At 44.8% G+C, this 19,220-nt stretch overlaps 1 protein-coding gene across 1 annotated transcript; it reads left to right on the forward strand.

Annotated features, from left to right (window-relative positions):
• The first annotated feature begins 755 nt into the window (after positions 1–755).
• NLRP4 (NLR family pyrin domain containing 4) lies at positions 756–17,985 on the forward strand. Its single transcript, XM_024570500.2, has 9 exons — positions 756–1,035; positions 3,266–4,832; positions 5,795–5,956; positions 7,326–7,493; positions 9,194–9,358; positions 10,742–10,912; positions 13,567–13,737; positions 14,843–15,013; positions 17,895–17,985. Exons 1-9 carry the CDS (start codon positions 756–758, stop codon positions 17,983–17,985), a joined length of 2,946 nt encoding a protein of 981 aa, XP_024426268.1.
• Positions 17,986–19,220: the final 1,235 nt, after the last annotated feature.

Raw genomic sequence — 19,220 nt, forward strand, 5'->3', positions numbered from 1 at the left:
GTTCAGGGACGCCTTTGCCTGTGGCCTTCTAGCCTCTAGTACCACAAGACAGTACATTTCTGTTGTTTCAAGCCACTCGGTTTTGATCAAGCCCAAAGAAATGACTAAACTAGTCAGCCCCATTAAAATTTTTTAAATTTTTAAAAAATTTTATTTATTTCTAGAGAGAGGGGAAGGGGGGGAGAAAGAGAGGGAGAGAAACATGAATGTGTGGTTACCCCTCATGCACCCCCTACTGGGGCAGACCTGGTTGGTGACCCAGGCACCTGCCCTGACTGGGAATGGAACTGGCGAGACTTTGCTTCACAGTCTGGTGCTCAATCCACTAAGCCGTGCCAGCCAGGGCTAAAATTTATTTCTATTGAATTTATTGGGGTGATATTAGTTAATAAAATTATATAGGTTTCAGGAGTATGATTCTACACTATATCCACTGGGATACTTTTCATTATGTGGCTCCACCAGCCATCAGCAGAGTTGGGGTGAGCAGTAATTTTGGGGGGGATTATTTCTTATTCATCTGGAACTTTATTTCAGATGTCCTTATTCAATGAGGAGGTGAGAACAGATGAGTCTGGTCTAAAAAACTTCCTGCCCTCATCGCTGTCCCCTCAAAACTAGCAAGGTATTGAGTTTCCTCAATCAACTGATTTTCAAATAATGTGGTTTGTCTCTGAATTTTACCCAGGTTTCACTTATTCTTCGTTCCTGGCCATTCTCTCTCTCTGAAGACCATCAGCTCTATCCTGGTCACGATGGCCTCATCTTTCTTTTCTGAGTTTGGCCTCATGTGGTACCTGGGGGAGCTCAGAAAGGACGAGTTCAAGAAATTTAAGGAGCTCCTCAAGGTAACGCCTGTGCAACTTGGACTCCAGCAAATGCCCTGGGCCGATGTGAAGAAAGGGACACGGGAAGACCTGGCAAACCTACTGGCCAAACATTATGGGGAAGAACAAGCCTGGGACCTGACCTTCCTCATCTTTCAGAAGATCAATAGAAAGGATCTCTGCGAAAAGGCCAAGAAGGAGATTACTGGTGAGGGAGGTCTGGGATCGGGGGATGGAGACAGGGCTTCTTATCCTGAGGATTATGTCCCAGTTTTGATAACTGGTCTCCATCTACCACCTCCATCCTCACAGAAGGATGAGAATGCCCTGCAGGACAGAGTTATCTTTGTAGGTGGAAGATGGTAGTTCCATGTGGGCGGGGACCACGTCTTAGCCTGGATTGCATGGCTGGGCTGCCAATCATTCATCCTTGCATCCAAGTCAGAAACTCTAAGGTGAAGGTTTTATTATTAATATTACTATTATTACTTTAATCCTCACCTGAGGATATGTTTTTACTGATTTTAGAGAGAGATGAAGGAAGTGAGAGAGAGAGAGGGGGGAAGAAAGGAAGGAAGGAAGGAAGGGGGAAAAGGAAGATCAATTGCTTGCCTCTCATACACGCCCCAACCGGGGATCAAACCCACAACTTTTTGGCACACAGAACAATACTTCAACCATCTGAGCCACCTGGCCAAGGCTGTAAGGTGAAGTTGTATCACAGGAACTATGGACTTGGTGGTTCGGCAAAGATAACAATTAACATCTTTTGTAGATGACTCCCTAAAGCGAGATTAACTGGTGTTAACTGTATGTATTCAAAGAGAATGCCGATGTTTAGTAAGATTTCTAAATCATTGTCATATGTGTATATAGCTTAATATTTAACAAACAAACATTCATGTCAAAGAAGCAATGACCTATAGCAATATAGTCTTAAGGGCCATTTTTTTTGAGGGAAGATTGTCTTTGGTTCAGAACTTTATGAAGAGTTGTTGGCCATTTTACAACATAATATCCCCAATAGCAACAGTTGCTGTGATGTCTGAGTCACCATGATGACCACCCGCATCGGCACATATCGTGTTCACAAATAACGCAGGTTCTCAGCTGCTTCATTATATTCTCACAGTAGACCCAGGGGAGCATTAAAATATTGGAATATATACCATTTTACTATGACAGTTAGGACATTATGTTGACTTTTTAAGTCAAGTATAGCCACATGCAATATGACAGTTGTTTCAGGTGTACAATACAGTGACTCGACATTTATATACCTCACAGGAACTACCTTCCACCATGCAAAGTGGCCACTCTCTTATTGACTGGATTCTGCTTCAGCTTTTGTACTCTTCCTTTCTACCCCCACCTGTCTGGAACCATCCATCTGTTCTTTGTTTGTATGAGTCTGTTTTTGTTTTGTTTGTTCATTTGTGGATTTTTTTTTTTTTGCGGGGGAGGAGGGAGTCCACATATAAGTGAAGCTATAGGGTATTTGTCTTTTTCTGACTTACTTCATGGAGCTTAGTACCCTGTGTCCATCCATGGTACCACAAATGATAAGATTTCATTCTTTTTTATGGCTGAGTAGTATTCCCTTGTATATAGGTACCATATCTTCTTTAGCCAATCGTCTGTTGAGGAGCCCTCTATCATATCTATGACACCTAATTTCCCTGTGTCATGTCCTTCAGATAAACTCCATACCCAGAAAACCGCTATCTCTACCTAGATTCCTACGGACATAAATGGGTACACAGTAGAGAAACTGTCTTGGTTTTTTCTTTTTTGATTTTATTTATTTATTTTTCGAGAGAGGGGAAGGGAGGGAGAAAGAGAGGGAGAGAAACATCAGTGTGTGGTTGCCTCCCGAGTGCCCTCTACTGGGGACCTGGCCTGCAACCCAGGCATATGCCCTGACTGGGAATCGAACCAGCAACGCTTTGATTCACAGGCTGGCACTCAATCCACTGAGCCACACCAGCTAGGGCTTTTTTTTTTTTTTTTTAAATATAGAAATCATTACATACTTTTACTACCTGTGTAATATTTCATAAATAACTGAGCTAGTCTTCTATCCATGGTTAGAAGTGATTCTCTAGTTTTTGTTGTATAGTAACAAGGAACAGCCGTATGCGTATCTCTAGAGCAGGGTTTGTCGGACGGTAGGGGGCCATGGAGTTCATAGTTTAGACTTCATGAGCCATGTCTCCATCACAGCTGCTCATCTTTGCCATTGTAGAGGCAAAGCAGCTGCAGACAATGTGTAAGCAAAGAGCATGAATGGGTCCCAATGAAATTTTATTTATAAAACAGACTGTTAACCAGCTTTGGCCTGTGGGCCACGGCAGGCAGGGACAAAGCCAATGTTTGCATGAGTGTTTTAACTCAAACATGGGGTGTTGTGTTTTGTTTTCTTGTGCTTGCCAACTCAGGACACACAAAGATATACCGTGCTCACGTCAAGGAGAAATTCACCAAAATGTGGTTCAGGGACTCTGTCACTAGGATTTATGATCATTTCGAGAAGAAACTCACCCAGAAGGAATGCGAACATCTGGAGTGTTTTTTGGCCCCCAAGGAAAGTGGGAAAAGGACAGTAGTCCTTACAGGAATCCGGGGGATCGGGAAGACAACGGTCCTAATGAAGGTGATGTTGTCCTGGGCAGAGGGCTCTATCTACCAGAAGTTCTCCTACATCTTCTACTTCTGCTGCCGGGAAGTGAAGCAGATGACAGTGACCAGCTTGGCTGAGCTGATTTGCAGAGACTGGTCCGACTCCCTCTCCCCAGTAGCGGAGATCACATCGGACCCAGAGAAACTCTTGTTCATCATCGATGGCATCGAAGAACTGGGATACGACCTGAACGAGCCAGACACGGATCTGTGCAGCGACTGGATGGAGCAGCGGCCCGTCAGAGTGATCCTGAGCAGCTTGCTGAGAAAGAAAATGCTTCCCGAGTCCTCACTGCTTATTGCTGCTGCAACCGGGTACCCACAGAGCATCGAAGACAGGTTGGAGTGCCCTGAGATCAAAATACTTGGGGGGTTCCATGAGAGGGAGAGAAGGCTGTATTTCTGCTGCTTATTCCAAGACAAGAATAGAGGCTCCAAAGCCTTCAGTTTTGTAAAAGACAACGAGCAACTCTTTTCCATGTGTGAAATCCCCATTCTTTGCTGGACTGTGTGTACTTGTCTGAAGCAGGAGATGGAAAAAGGGCAAGATCTGGCTGTGACATGCCGACGGACCACCTCCCTTTATTCCTCTTTTGTCTTGAACCTGTTCACACCCAAGGGGGCTAGTCATCCAGACAGGCAAAGCCAAGGCCGACTGATGGGCTTATGCTCCCTGGCTGTTGAGGGCATGTGGACTGACACATTTGTATTCAGTAAAGAGGATCTCAGGAGAAATGGGTTAGTTGATTCTGACATCCCTGCATTGCTGGACACCAAGGCTCTTCACAGGCACGGGGACGCTGAGAACTCATACACCTTCATCCACCTGTGCATCCAGGAGTTCTGTGCTGCCCTGTTCTATTTTGTGAGGAGTCACACCAACCATCCTAACCCGGCTGTGGCAAGTATGGAGACACTGGTATTTACTTATTTAAGGAAAGTCAAGACCCATTGGGTTTTTCTGGGGTGTTTCTTGTTTGGCCTTTTGAATGAAAAAGAACAACAGAAGCTGGAGGCATTTTTTGGCTCCCACCTGCACCAGCAGGAGACACAGCAGGAGGTTCAGCAGCACGTCCAGAGCATAAGTGAGAGTGAACACGTCCAGGGACAGGTAGATTTCCTGAGGTTATGTTACTGCCTGTTCGAGATGGACAATGAACGTTTTGCAAAGTGGGCAATGAACCTCTGCCAAGTCATGTGTGTTTTTATGCACGACAAGTTTGACTTGGAGCCTGTTGCCTACTGCTTAAAACACTGTAGTGCCTTGAAGAAACTTTGTTTTTCCACCCAAAATGTCTTTGTACAAGAGGGCACAGAACCTTCCATGTGAGTCCATTCAATGATTTCTTTTCTATTGCCTTTTCGACATGTGTCCCTACTCCCAGGTGGGTTTCCCTAATCAAGTTTTGCAATAGAGGATTGGGGTTGGGACCTCACCTTTTCTGTCCAACAGGCCTCAGCTCCCACCCTGGTTGGACTCCCTGTGACATATGTGACCTTGTTTGTGGGGTCTTCTTTTTACGTTGAACTTGCCTCATTGCAATAATGTGAACCACCACCTTGTGAGGTGCTGTGAAGATGAATATGAGGATCCGTATGAAATGTGCTTCTTATTTTCTAATATTTGCTGATACATACTTAAATTGATATCTGTATCACTTCCATAGGGCCACACTCAGACTTTCTTGACCTCCCAGCTAAACCTTTTCAAACGCATTCTGAAAAATCTAACATGTTTTTAACTCACTTTAATACTCATAAAAGTCATATGAGAGAGATTCTCTTACTATACCATGTTTCAAGTGAGGAAACTGAGGCAGAGGTCTTGGAAGCTGCCCGAGTGAGGAAATGGTGGAGGCTCAGTCTGGGCAAAGGTGTTCTGCTCAAGACACCTCGGCTTTCCCTATAAAACTCCCCAAAGAGAAGGCAAAGCTCCTGACCTGACACTTTTGACACTTGGGGGGGATAATTGTTGGCAAGGTGGGGGGAAAGCTTCTGTGCACTCTAGTATGTTTAGAAGCATCCCTGGTTTTTACCCACTAGATGCCAGGAGTACCCCTCCCCAAGTGGTAGCAACCAAAAGTGTCCCCAGACATTGCCCAATGTCCCCTGGGTGAAGGGACAATGTTGCCTCTGTTGAGAACCATGAATACAAGATGACTAAGGATGGGTCTGATCTGAGTCAAATGTCCTGTGTCCAGGAAGATCAGGCTTGATGCTTATAGGTAAGGAATGACTTGGGTTGACTGTCCACCCATGGCAAGCATTCTCGTTCTCCTTCCTTACAGATCAAGTAACCACTTAACGTATTGGTATGACATCTGCTCTGTGCTCACTACAAATGAAAACCTCAGGGAGCTTCAAGTGTGTCACAGTAACCTCCAGGAGTCGACCTTTGTAACTCTGAGCAGTCAGCTGAGACATCCCTGGTGTCGCCTTCAAAAACTTCAGTAAGTTGGAGGTCCCTCTGGACCCAAGTTGGTGGTGGGGATAAAGGAGCAATGTAGAGAATTGCGACCTACCTTTTCCATACTCACCAAGATAAAGTGAGATGCTCAAGGCCACAAAGCTCACAGAGGGCAAAGCTGGGTTCTGGACTTAGAGCTGATCAATCACAGAGCTTCTGCCTGGTGGCCACTGTACCTGCTCCTTCCTAAAATGCTTCAGGAGCATCACGTCAACCAATATTTGAGGACCAGTTGGGTGTCTGGCTTTGTACTAAATCCCAAGAAATAAATGGGGCTTAGAGTTATGATCCTGACCTCAAGGAACATGTGGCCAAGTGTAGCTTGGGTAGTTTTTTTTTTTTTTTAATTCTCACCCAAGAATATGTTTTTTATTGATTTTAGAGGGTTGGAGAGAGAGAGAGAGAGACATTGATGTGAGAGAGAAACATCGGTTGGTTGCCTCCTGCACGTGGCCTGACTGGGAATCAAACCTGCAACCTAGGTATGTGCCCTGACTAGGAATTGAACCCACACCCTTTTGGTGCATGGGATGATGCTCCAACCAACTGAGCCACCCAGCCAGGGCAGGACTTCTTGATATTGACTGCATGTTAAAATCATGCAAGGACCTTCTATTTATTTTTATTTTTTAATTTTTTTATTTGTTGATTTTTTTTTTTTTTTTTTTTTTTTTTTTTTTTTTTATAGAGAGAGAGTGAGAGAAACAGTGATTTGTTGTTCCACTTATTGATACATTCATTGGTTGGTTCTTTATGTGCCCTGACTGGGGATTGAACCTACACCCTTGGCCTATTAGGATGATGCTCTAACCAACTGAGCTTCCTGGCCAGGACCACAAAGACCTTTTTAAAAAGTCTGCCTGGGATAGTCAGCCTGTGAGCCAAAAGGTCACTGGTTTGGTTCCTGGTTAGGGCACATGCCTGGGTTGCAGGCTGGGTCCCAGGTTAGGGGTGAATGTAACCGATGGGCATTTCTCTCCCACATCGATGTTTCTCTCCCTTTTTTTCTCCCTCCTTTCCCTTCTCTCTAAAAAAAAAATTTTTTTTTAATCTTCATGCCTAGGTGAAGCCCCTAAATAAATTTATCAAAATATCCCCACTTGACTTCAATGTCAGTCAAGGTAGAGAACTATGATTTAAAGGAGCATTCCTCTCCCCCGCAAAAAAAAAAAGTCAGTAACACCTTTACTGAACCATTACATGAGAAAAATAAACTTTGTGTTAATTCACTTAAACTTGGGAGTTTGTCACCCTGGATAGTATTACAGGTCACAGGGGGCAAATCAAAAACAGATGCATCTATTCAGATTTTGTTGAATGAAACCTACCCGAAATTTTCTTCTTTTCTGCAGGATAAATGATGTTTCCTTCTCTGGTGATAGCTGGCTTTTCTTCGAGGTGCTCACTCATAGCCCAGATTTGACATACCTGGACCTCAGCGGCACAAGTCTCTCCCGCGATGACGTGGCGCTGCTCTGTCAAGCCTTGACCAACTCAGCATGCAACATAGAGAAGTTACTGTAAGTCTCGCAGCTCTCCCGCCTCACTAATTTGATTTCAGAAGGGACCGTGCATTTTTTTTTTTTAATGGTCTACTTTCATCCTCTTTTCTATGCTTCACATGCAACCTTAACCTCCTGTGAACCTGAGAATTGAAGACGGGAATTAAAGTTTCTAAATCAGTACAACCACTTTGGAAAACAATGTGCTTCTATCCAGCTTTTGTAGGTTCTGGCGTTCTGTATAAACTTGAAATCTTGCCACTTTGAGGTGTATACCCAACAGAGTTGCATGAATAACTTTGCTGAAGGATAGGTCCTAAAACATTCATGATGAGTAGTCATATTTCCTGAAAAATGGAAATACCTGCTAGCAGTAAGTTAGAGGCAAGACCTGTGGTTATAGAATCGCTTCCTGAGAACAAATGATCTACAATTATAGCAACAATTTGTTTTTTTAAGATTTTATTTATTTATTTTTAGAGAGACGGGACGGGAAGAGGAAAGAGAGGGAGAGAAACATCAATGTGTGGTTGCCTCTCGCATGCCCCCCACTGCGGACCTGGCCCACAACCCAGGCATGTGCCCTGACTGGGAATTGAACCAGCGGCCCTTTGGTTCTCAAGCCAGCACTCAGTCCCCTGAGCTACACCAGCCAGGGCACAACAGTTTTGGTTTTTTTTTTTTCTTTTAATTGAATGTATTGGAGTGACACTGGTTAACAAAATTATACAGGTGTCAGGTGCACAGTTCTACAATATATCATCTACACACGGTATTTTGTGTTTGCCACCCTAAGTCAAGTTGCCATTCATCATCATTTATCCCCCCCACACCCTCCTCCATCTGCCCTCACTCCCCTCCCCGCCACAATCACCACACTGTGTCCTTGTCCATGAGTTTTTTCTTTTTTTTTGTTTTTTGCTCATTTCCTCCATCCTCTCACCAGCTCCCCTCTCCACAGCTGTCAGCCTGCTCTCTCTGAGTCTGTCTCTATTTTTGCTTGTTAATTCATTTTGGTCATTAAATTCCACATATAAGTGAGATCATATGGTACTTGTCTTTCCCTGACTGGCTTATTTCATTGAGCAAAATGCTCTCCAGGTCCATCCATGTCTAGCAACAATTTGGATGAACCTCACAGACCCCCCATTGGTGGAAATGAGCCAAACTTAAGAGTAAATATATTCATAGGATTTCATTTACATGAAGTTCAAAGTCAGGCAGGGCTATGGTGTTAGAGGTGAGGACCGGGAGAGGATGTGACAGACAGGATCTGTTCTTGGACCTGAGTCCTGGTAACACAGGTGTGTCCATTTCCTGGCTGGTCAGGGTGAAGTACAAACACCCCAAGTGGGGCAGAGCAGGTGGGGCAGAAGGAATTTGGGGAACAGCAAACATGAGTGAACACCTTGAAGAATCACACCTGATACAGGTCAAGCAAATCACCACAGTGAGTGTGGGCAAAACACGTGGGTTTAGGAAGAGTTGGGAGCCTTGTGGATCATGCAGCGTATGTCGGGCTTTCCACTGGGGAAGTTTAAGTCGTGTACAGACAATAACTTAGAGTGTAGGTGCCTGAAGTCTAGAGAAGGATGGATGGGGATCAGGGAGAGTCTCAAGCAGAGCAAACGTGAGCTTCCTGACTCTTACAGGATTAGCAAGAGGTGTGAATCAGGGGCATAGAATCTGATGAATGGGATGTTTTCTCTTTCCCACAGGCTGGCCAATTGTGGCCTCTTACCCGAGGACTGTGAAGGCTTCAGAGGTGTCCTACAGAACTCGAAGCTGAGGCTTCTTAACCTATCCTGCAACTACCTGGACACAGGGATGTCGCTGTTGTGTGAGGCCCTGTGCCACCCAAGCTGTGCTCTGGATGCCTTGGTGTAAGTAACTGTTGGGAAGGTCCAATGTGGAGAGCCATGGAGGCCGCAAGTTTGAACTTGGACCCATTGACCAAAATCTATCCATTGATGACGGTCTCACTAGCTTGCAACTTCTGCTCTATACTTAGCTAGAGCTCACAAGTTTCCCAAAGTAACTGTGCATCCTTTCGAAAACCACAGACTAGCATGATACTGTGCTAAGTGAAATGAGTTAGAGAAAGACAAATGCCAGATGATTTCACTGATATGTGGAATCTAAAGAACAAAATAAACAAATAAGCAGAACAGAAACAGACTCGTAGATACAGAGAACAAATGGGTGGTTACCAGATGAGAGGGGGATTGGTAGCCTGGGATGAAGGGATTAAGAAACACAAGGTGCCCTGGCCAGGTGACTCAGTTGGTTAGTGTCGTTCCATGCACCAAAAGATCGTGGGTTCAATTCCTGGTCAGGGCACAGGTCTCTTTCTTTCTCTCTCTCCCCCTTCCCTTCCTCTCTCTCTCAAATCAATATCCTCAGGTGGTGATTTTAAAAAAAGAAGAAGAAGAAGAAGTACAAATCGGTAGTTACAAAACAGTCACAGGGATGTAAAGTCTCGCATAGGGAATATGGTCAGTAATATTGTAATAACTACATCTGGCATCAGGGGACTAGACTTACGGGGGGATCTCTTCCTAAGTTATATATAAGTCGAATCCCTGTGTTGTACACCTGCTGCTAATATAATATTGCATGTCAACTGTAGAAGAAAAATAAAGAAATTACGGAAGAACAGAACTGAAGAAGTTATGGATTTTGCATATAAGGTAGTTACATGTAAAACTAGTTCATGGTGAAGCAGTGGTCTTGGCCCAGGACAGACTCAGATGTAAAACTAGAACCAACACTTTCTAACTTCTCCTTGTAAATTAGTTGTGCCCTGTTCTTCCTTCTCCATTACTTGGTCAGCTTTGTGGCTTTGTGTTCTAATCTCTCTATCATGTAAATAAGAAGGAAAAGGGGGGAAGTATTTTCAGATACGGCATAAATTCATGGCCTTCCTTGAGGATTTCATGTATATAAGATTATAGGAAGCCCTGGCTGGTGAGGCTCAGTTGGTTGGAGCATTGTCCCATACACCGAAGGATCACGGGTTCAATTCCCAGTCAGGGTATGTGCCTGAGTTGTGGGCTTGATCTCGGGTCAGGCTGTGCACGAGAGGCAGATTGCTGTTTCTCTCTTACATCAATATTTCTCTCCCTCCCTTCCCCTCTCCCTAACATGGCCTTGGGTGAGGATTAAAAAAAAAAACAACTATAGGAATATTCTCCATAACATGGAGTGAAACAAAGCCCCCTGACACGTCATTCCCCTCCTTTTCTCCCGTACGCTTGTCCCCACAGGTTATCTTGCTGCTACCTCAATGAAGATAGCTGGGGAAGCCTGCCTGAGGTTCTTCTGTGTAACAAGACCCTGACGCATCTAGACTTCAGCACAAACATCCTGAAACACGAAAACTTGAACCTTTTGTGCGAGTCCTTGACACAGCCCGGCTGCCACCTGAAGTCTCTGTGGTAAGTGTCTTTGAGGTTTACTTAGAAGACCAAGCCTCCTTCTCTGGGGCTGGGGTTGCTGAGGAGGCACCTGGAATCGAGGCAGGCTGTAGTGTCTGACTGAGAAGGTAGTAGTTAAATGACTTCATTCAGATTCTCGCCGAGATGTTCAGGCGAACACACCTGTCTCTTGATTCTGGTCACAGATTTAACATGTGGTAAGGGGTCCTTCATTGCGCTCTACAAAAGGGCTGAAAGAGAAAGTGAAATGTTTACTGGGGATGAGGGAGGTTTTTTTTAAAATCCTTACCCAAGTATATGTCCATTGATACGAGGGGGCGGGGGGAGAGGTGAGACAGAAACATCAATCAGTTGGCTCCCATACACACTAACTGGGGATTGAACCCTCAACTTTTTGGTGCATAGGATGATGCTCCAACCAACTGAGCCACATGGCCAGAGCTAAGGGATGGTTTTATGATTAAATATTTGCTGTGTGTTCTATAATGTGTGTAAGTTTCATCGGGTGGAGAAGGAGAGCTGAAATTTCATGTAGAAGGGTTAAACATGGGGACAGGAGACCTAATAATATATGTGAGAATGAACACGGATGAAAACAGGAATACTTGAGGAAGGAGTAAGGGCAGTTAAGAGAGAAATGGGGAAGCAGAGAACGAAAAGACTTCATTTCACATTATAAAACCGAGAAACATTTGGGTAAGCTGCGGCAGGTGTTGGTGTTCTGGAGTCACCCATTGGCATAGCATCTCATCATCAAATGCCTCTCCCTGAGAAATCAACAGACTTGTGGGATCGGGCAGAATGATTTTTCTTAATCTCTCCGGAAATCTGAGAGTTTAGACTGTTGCATTCCTTGCTTGGAGAGTGTGCTGAACAAGGTGAGAAAAGAGTCAGGTGCATTTCTGATTTCACAATGGCGGGTTAGGCTATCTGGCTCAATCCTTGAACTGCAAGATGCTAAAAGTGTCTGATAATATTTTTTAAACATTAGAAACATCCTGAAGCTGATGCAGATGCAGTCTGTGTGCACTAAATGCAGACGACTTGGGGTTGTCCAAAAATCCTGGAGTTATATGTTTATTTAAAGTATGTATTATATATACTTTTGTAACATATAATTTATATATTAAAATATGTTTTTTAAAGATTTTAGCTATTTATTTTTAGACACAGGGGAAGGGAGGGAGAAAGAGAGGGAGAGAAATTTCAATGTGTGGGTGCCTCTCGTGCGCCCCCTACTGAGGACCTGGCCCACAACCCAGGCGTGTGCCCTGACTGGGAATCAAACCGGAAACCCTTTTGTTCACAGGCCTGCACTCAATCCACTGAGCCACACCAGCCAGGGCAATATAAAAATATATTTATATTTAAAAATATTAAACTAGACAACTGGGGGAAAAACAAGTACATGTCCCCCTTGGAGGTAGATAATAGGATAACATAATCTTTGCCGTCAGCTGATTCCTAAAACAATCATTCACGGTCACATACCACACGTACTTAAAAATAACCTAAAACACAAGGAAAGATGGCACACTTAGTGGGAATTCTAGGGAGAAAAAACGTTTGAAGAAGTGATGGCTAAAAGTTTAGTATAACTGATGAAAGACTCCAGTCTACCAGTTCCAGCTTCCTTATTGTCCCTAGTAGGATAAGTAATGGAGAACACCAAACACAAAGATGATGACTTTGTGTCTGTGACAGGGTGAGGGCAGGGAGCAGCCTAACGTGTAGCGGAGGGACAGAAAGAGATCAGCCATCGGTGCCAATGGGAATAGAAGGTGGTTCAGCGAGATCATCAGTGTACTGGGGACCATCAGAAGTGGTCGACCTGGAAGTTTACAACCCACAGAAATAATCAGAAATGAGGACAGAACAATTTTTAAAAATAACTAAGCTTCCCAACATCAGATAGATCATCCCTCGGGGCAACTCTAACAAAGCTTCCCTCAGACAGAAGTTCAGCAATTCCAGATGGAAAGGATTATAGAGCAAAGAAAGTGGGAAGCCCATAAAAAAATCTAAACAAAATAGGGGCTGCTTATAAAAATACGGGGTGGGGCAAAAGGAGGTTTACCGTTGTGAGTACATGAAACACAGTTTATGCTGTATTGTTACTTATTAATCCTTGTATTACTTTCCATAGGAACAGCTGGAAACCTACTTTTTCCTCCACCCTGTGACAGTGTTTTTAGGACTTAAAGGAAAGAAATTTAAAAGCACAACAGCAGTAATATACATGTACACTGATGTCATAATATCCAGAAAGAAGGCAAAGGGGTTGATTAATCTGGGATATGGGCAGGTTAAATACAGATATGAACACTTCTGTTATAAAATTAGAAAAAAACAAATTATTGCTAACTCTCAATCAACAGAGAGACGAAAGGATGATAAACTATCTAATCAAAAGAAAACCAGAAAAGCCCTGGCCAGACAGCTCAGCTGGTTGGAGCATCATCTGTACACCAAAAAGATTGTGGGTTCAAACCCTGGTCAGGGCACACGCCTAGACTGCAGGTTCGATCCCCAGCCAGGCGTGTATGGGAGACAACTGGTTGATGTTTTTCTCTCCCTTCCTCTCTCTCGAAAACAACAACAACAAAAACCCGATAGTAACACTACAGAGTGGCATCGCTGTCGTTCTCTTGCAGTTTGGTAAACTGTTTCATAACCCCCGAGGGCTGTCAGGACCTTGCTTTGGTCTTCACCAGAAACCCAACCCTGAGAAATCTGCAAATTGGTCGGAACGACATAGGAGATGATGGTGTGAGGCTGCTGTGCAAAGCTCTGGTTCATTCCACCTGTCACTTACAGATTCTTGGGTGGGTACCTCTTCAACGCCATGGCTATGTCTGTGTGGGTGACCAGAGATGGAGAACTCTGATGGGCGGTAAGAGAAAGAAAAGCGAAAACCCCATCGGGGCACATAGCAGCACGTGATGTAATTACTGCAAAACAGAGAGTCCGCAGCTCGTGAGCACTGAGGATGGCTGGCTGGCTCTGCTGGTCTGGGGCAGGCATAGCTGCCCTTCAATGGGCACAATCAGCAATCTGGGGGTGGCCCGGTGACTAGTTGGTTGACCTAGGTGGGCCTCACTGCCGAGTCTGGAGGTTGGCTGGCTGGCTGTGAATCGAGAACGGCAGGGAGGACTGGGCTGTGTGGCTCCTATTGGCCTCATTAGCCTGGCCCTGTTGACAGACATGCCATTCAGATCAGTCCAGCTGCCGTGACAAAGTAGCCCCGTCTGGGTGGCTTAAACAGTAGAAATGTATCCTCCATGGTTCTGGAGGCTGAAAGCCCGAGTTCCAGGTCTGAGCAGGGCTGGTTCCTCCTGAGGCCTCTGTCCTTGGTATGGAGATGGCCATCTGCCCCCCCACCCCATGTCCTCACATGGTCGTCCCTCTGTGGGTGTCTATGTCCCCTTCCCCTGTTCTTATAAGGACACCAGTCCTATTGGACTAGAGCCCAGCCTAGTGACCTCATTTTAATTGCCTCTGTGGAGACTCTATCTGAAAATGCAGCCGTATTTTGGAGTTCTGGGGTTTAGGGCTTCAACCTGTGATTTTTACAAGCACGCAATCCGTGTCTCAGGGATTCAAGAGAATAAGAAACTTTGCCTCCACTGAGACGTATTCGCCAAAAGAAGGTGAGGCCAGCCCAGACACGGGGTGGCAAACAGACCTTGGCCCTAAGTGGGGTGAGCTGCAGAGTCCCATTGCCACAGGCCTGGGTTCAGAGAGGAACAGACGAGGGTGGCCACTTGTACAATCAGCCCCAGAGCAGTATGCGGATGTCACCCGGACTGTTAGAGGCTCTTCGCTGAGGTGAGGGGGTGGGCCTGGGCCAAGCGCCCACTCTCATGCCACCACGGGCCTCCTCCTGCTCCCAGGAGGGGCCGCTTCTCACCCGGCATCTCTCCGTTGCAGTCTGGGAGCGTGCGGCCTGACCAGTGCCTGCTGTGAGGACCTCGCCTATGTGCTCATCAACTGCGAGACTCTGAGAAGCCTCACCCTGACTGAAAACGCCTTGGACCACAAAGGGGTGCTAGTGCTGTGTCAGGCCCTGAGACACCCCAAGTGCAGGCTGCAGTGGCTGGGGTGAGTGGTAGCTGGGCTGCTGTGGGGGATGGTCCTGGGGCTGAGGAGGGAGGGAGGGCCCACTGAGGAGCCTCCACAGCCTGGGCTCACTGCACGTCAGGTGCAGAGGATGCTCCCAGTCTCCGGGTTGTTGCAGGAGTGAGACTTAAACCGCTTATGGGGCACAGTGACCGGTGACCAGGGAGTGCCCAATAAATGGTGGCAGTGGGACTATGATAATACAAATTCTAATATAATTTGGCACTGGCACTGTGATAATACAAATTATAATTATAGTGCAAACTATAATACAATATAGTATAAATTATAATTATAGTAATTATAGGACATATTATCATCATAGTGTGTGTTATAATTACAATCACACATTTACATAAATTATAATCATGTTTAATATATTTAAATATGTGTGATTATAAACATAAAGTATAATTATATTAAATACATTTATGTACATTAAAATATTACATATTAAAATAAAATTTTAGTTTAATGAATTATATTTATAATTACATGATTATAGTTACATAATTATAATTATAGTTACATGTAATTATAAATATAATAAAATCTAATAATTATCTAAAAGTAATATATAATACACCAAATGTGTATTATAATTATAGGCTTATATATTTAAGTCTATAGTTATAAATATTTGATATCATCAAATATATTTGTAAGTACCATATTTTTCGGACCATAAGAAGTACCTGGGTTTTAGAGGATCAAAACAGGAAAAATAATTTTGAAGCAAAAAATGTGGTAAAATATTTAATAACACACTTTAAAGCAGAAATCCTACAGGTGGCGAGCCAGGTAAGCTACATTCGCACTATAAGATGCACCTCCATTTTCCTCCCAAATTTGGGAGAAAAGGTGCGCATTACAGTCCAAAAACTATGGTAGAACTTTATAATTAAGTCTATAATTACGCGTATAATAGTAACAGAGATTATTCCTCTACTTCTCTCCGATGAGCATGATTTCACTAGATGACGATGTCATGAATCCACAGCATTATTTTTCTCATTTTTTCCTACATCTCTTTTTTTTTTTTTTTTTTGAGATTTTACTTATTTTTAGAGGGAGGGGAAGGGAGGGAGAAACAGAGGGAGAGAAACATTAATGTGTGGTTGCCTCTCACATGCCCCCTACTGGGGACCTGGCCTGCAACCCAGGCATGTGCCCTGACTGAGAATAGAACCAGCAACCCTTTGATTTGCAGGCTGGTGCTCAGTTCACTGAGTCACACCAGCCAGGGCTCATTTTTTCCTACATTTCTAAACCTTGAATGAAATCAGTGGAGTCACAGGTGGTTAACAGACCACTCATTTCAGGAAAAGGGAACTATAAAATATTGGGCTAAAACTGGTCTAACTCCAGTGCTGAAAACAGTTACCTTCTTTTCCGTCTTGTGAAGATACGGGTCCATGTCTTTGAAGCCCACCCTTGTAAAGCGACATCTGGAAACCTCAGCTGCTTGGCACGCTCCCACGCCAAGCTTCAGAACACAGGGCTCCAGGGCTGACGCAGCTGGTGCAGGAGGTCACGGGAATACATGGGGGGTCTGTTAGTTTCTGCACCGTGGAGGTCAGAGGAGGAACGCCACCTTTCCTGTGTTTCGTCCTGGGGCCTCAGGCAGGGCATTTGTCCCATCTGAGGACCTGTCTCCTACCTGCAAACAGGGAGAGTTATTTGACATGGTAATGATGAAAATGTAAGTTAGTTAATACGATAAAATGACACCACCAATCAGTGAGCTCGCATAGCCTCTGTGCCCTCCCCATCCGTGGACCCTCTTGCAAACTAGGTTAACACAAACAACTGAATGCAGGCAGGTGCTTTGCTTTAACAGTGAGATGAACGGACTTGGGGATGGCTGCCAATAAACAGAGACAAGGGGCACTGGTACCCACAGAACAGCCAGGACACGATGATCCTTAGCCTTCCTGCTCAGTTCAAAGCAACAACAGAACACCACGCGTGAGGCAGCGTCTACAGCACGATATTAGAGTGGCTGTGTGACCTTGGGGCCTCTGTGTCTTCATCACAAATACAGTCAAAACAGCAGCTCATAAAGCTGTTGGGAGATTTTAATGAGATACAGCTGCCAAACCCTCAGCAGAGGGCCGGGACCAGGCACTCAGAGAGTGGAAACTATTTTATCTTTCTAAAAACAAAATTACTACTAGCCCTGCCTGGGTGGCTCAGTTGGTTGGAACATCGTTCCGCACATGAGAAAGTCGTGGGTGTGATCCCTGCTCAGGGCACATATTTAGGTTTGGGGTTCGGTTCCCAGTCAGGGCAGTGAAGGGAGGCAGCCAATTGATATTTCTGTCTCTCTCTATGCTCCTTCCTCTAAAATTTTTTTTTAAATACAATTACTATTTTATGTTCAAAAAAAAAAAGTAGCTCAGTCTTGCTCCTAAGCTTCCCCTGACTTCCTGTCCCAAACCTCACGTTGAGATGGAGAAGGGGCTTATCATCACACAGGACGTTGGTTCAGTCCCGAAACACGTTTCAGATGTCCCCTCCCAGCCAGGAGGACCCAGTGTGAATGGCTCCTCCCAATGTTTGATGACACCAGGTGGCAGCTTGATGTTGGCCTTGGTTGGAACATTTATACCCCAGAGATGCCAATGCACTACCAACCAGAGCTCGTGTGTGTGTGTCACACACACACACACAGACACACACACACACACACACACACACACCTCCAAGGGTCCACACACCAACATCTGTCTTCTCTCTTGGAGGCCACACCGGGTCCTCCCAGGCATGCCCAGGGAAGAAAGGAGGAAGAGAGATGAAGTAAGTACAGAGAAGAGAAAGAAAACAGCTATGAATTAAATGGAGCCCCTTTTATATTTTCCAGGCTGAGGAAAGCTGAATTTGATGAGGAGACTCAGAAACTTCTGACAGATGAGGAACAGAGAAATCCCTCCTTGCAAATCACAGATGAGTGACAGGACAGACCCAGCACTGGACAGACGGGCGGAGATCGGCTGCAAGCAAGCTGGACTTTCCGATACAAGAGCAGCTTTGAGGGACATGCGTTGGAGCCCCGACTTGTACCTACTCTGTGCCCAGGAACGACGCATTACTGACCCTGATTTTTCTAGGACCCCATTTAGACGTGTTTTATTGATGGTGCGTTTATGTGGTTTTTATTAGTTGGTAGGTTTGGGCAAGCCACAGAGAGACCTTCCAGATAAAGGTCCCCCTCCTGTCTCCCAAGAACACTTTAAACCCTCAATAAAGTTTCATGTCTTAAAACATGTTGTAAAATCTTGAAGCAGGACTTGTTACTGGTGGATGATGCCCAGAGCTTACCTGTGGATTCAGGAATGGAGGTCCCTTCTCCCCATCAGCTCAGAGCTCTGGAAACGCAGGCCTGACCTGGTCACTGTTTTTTCTGTGCATCCTATCAGTGGGTCAGCACTGGCTCTCTCTCTCTCTCTCTCTCTCTCTCTCTCTCTCTCTCTCTCTTTTTTTTGCCTCATGACAGTCTTATTTTTTCAAGTAATTTTTATTTTTTCAATGACAGTTGGCATGCAATATTACATTAGTTCGGGTGTACAGCATAGTGGTGAGACATTTCTATAATTTATGAAGGGACCCCCCCCCTTAAGGTCTAGTGTCCACCTGGCATCCTACTGAGTTATTACATCATTGACTCTGTTCTCTATGCTGTTTGCATGATGGTATTTTAAAAGTGCATTTTAAAAAAATCAGAAATGGCTCTGGCTGGTGTGGGTCAGTGGATTGAGTGCCAGCCTATGAACCAAAGGGTCGCCGATTCGATTCCCAGTCAGGGCACATACAAGAAACAACCAATGAGTACATAAAAATAAATGGAACAACAAATCGATGTTTCTCTCCCTCTTTCTCTCTAAAATCAATAAACTTCACAAAAAAACTCTGAGGTGAGTGGCCTGAGGAATGCAGATAACAGAGCTAAACTCTGACATGGTGAGACATCAGTGTATGATGTGTAAAGTCCACACAACACACCAGCAAGCAGAGCTGCAGGTGTTGGGCATGCAGTGGTGGAGAAAGGGCTAAACCACCAGCCGGACTAAAGATGGATTTGTCTTCACAGTAAACCTTCAGATGAGTTTCCCTGTTGATGGGAAGGTGTGTGGATCCCAAGAGAGCCAGGTGCACACATCCATGCCGGGCATTCCTGTTCCAGGTGGGG

The sequence above is a fragment of the Desmodus rotundus genome, chromosome 12 (assembly GCF_022682495.2).
Source record: "Desmodus rotundus isolate HL8 chromosome 12, HLdesRot8A.1, whole genome shotgun sequence".
Taxonomy (NCBI): Eukaryota; Metazoa; Chordata; class Mammalia; order Chiroptera; family Phyllostomidae; genus Desmodus; species Desmodus rotundus.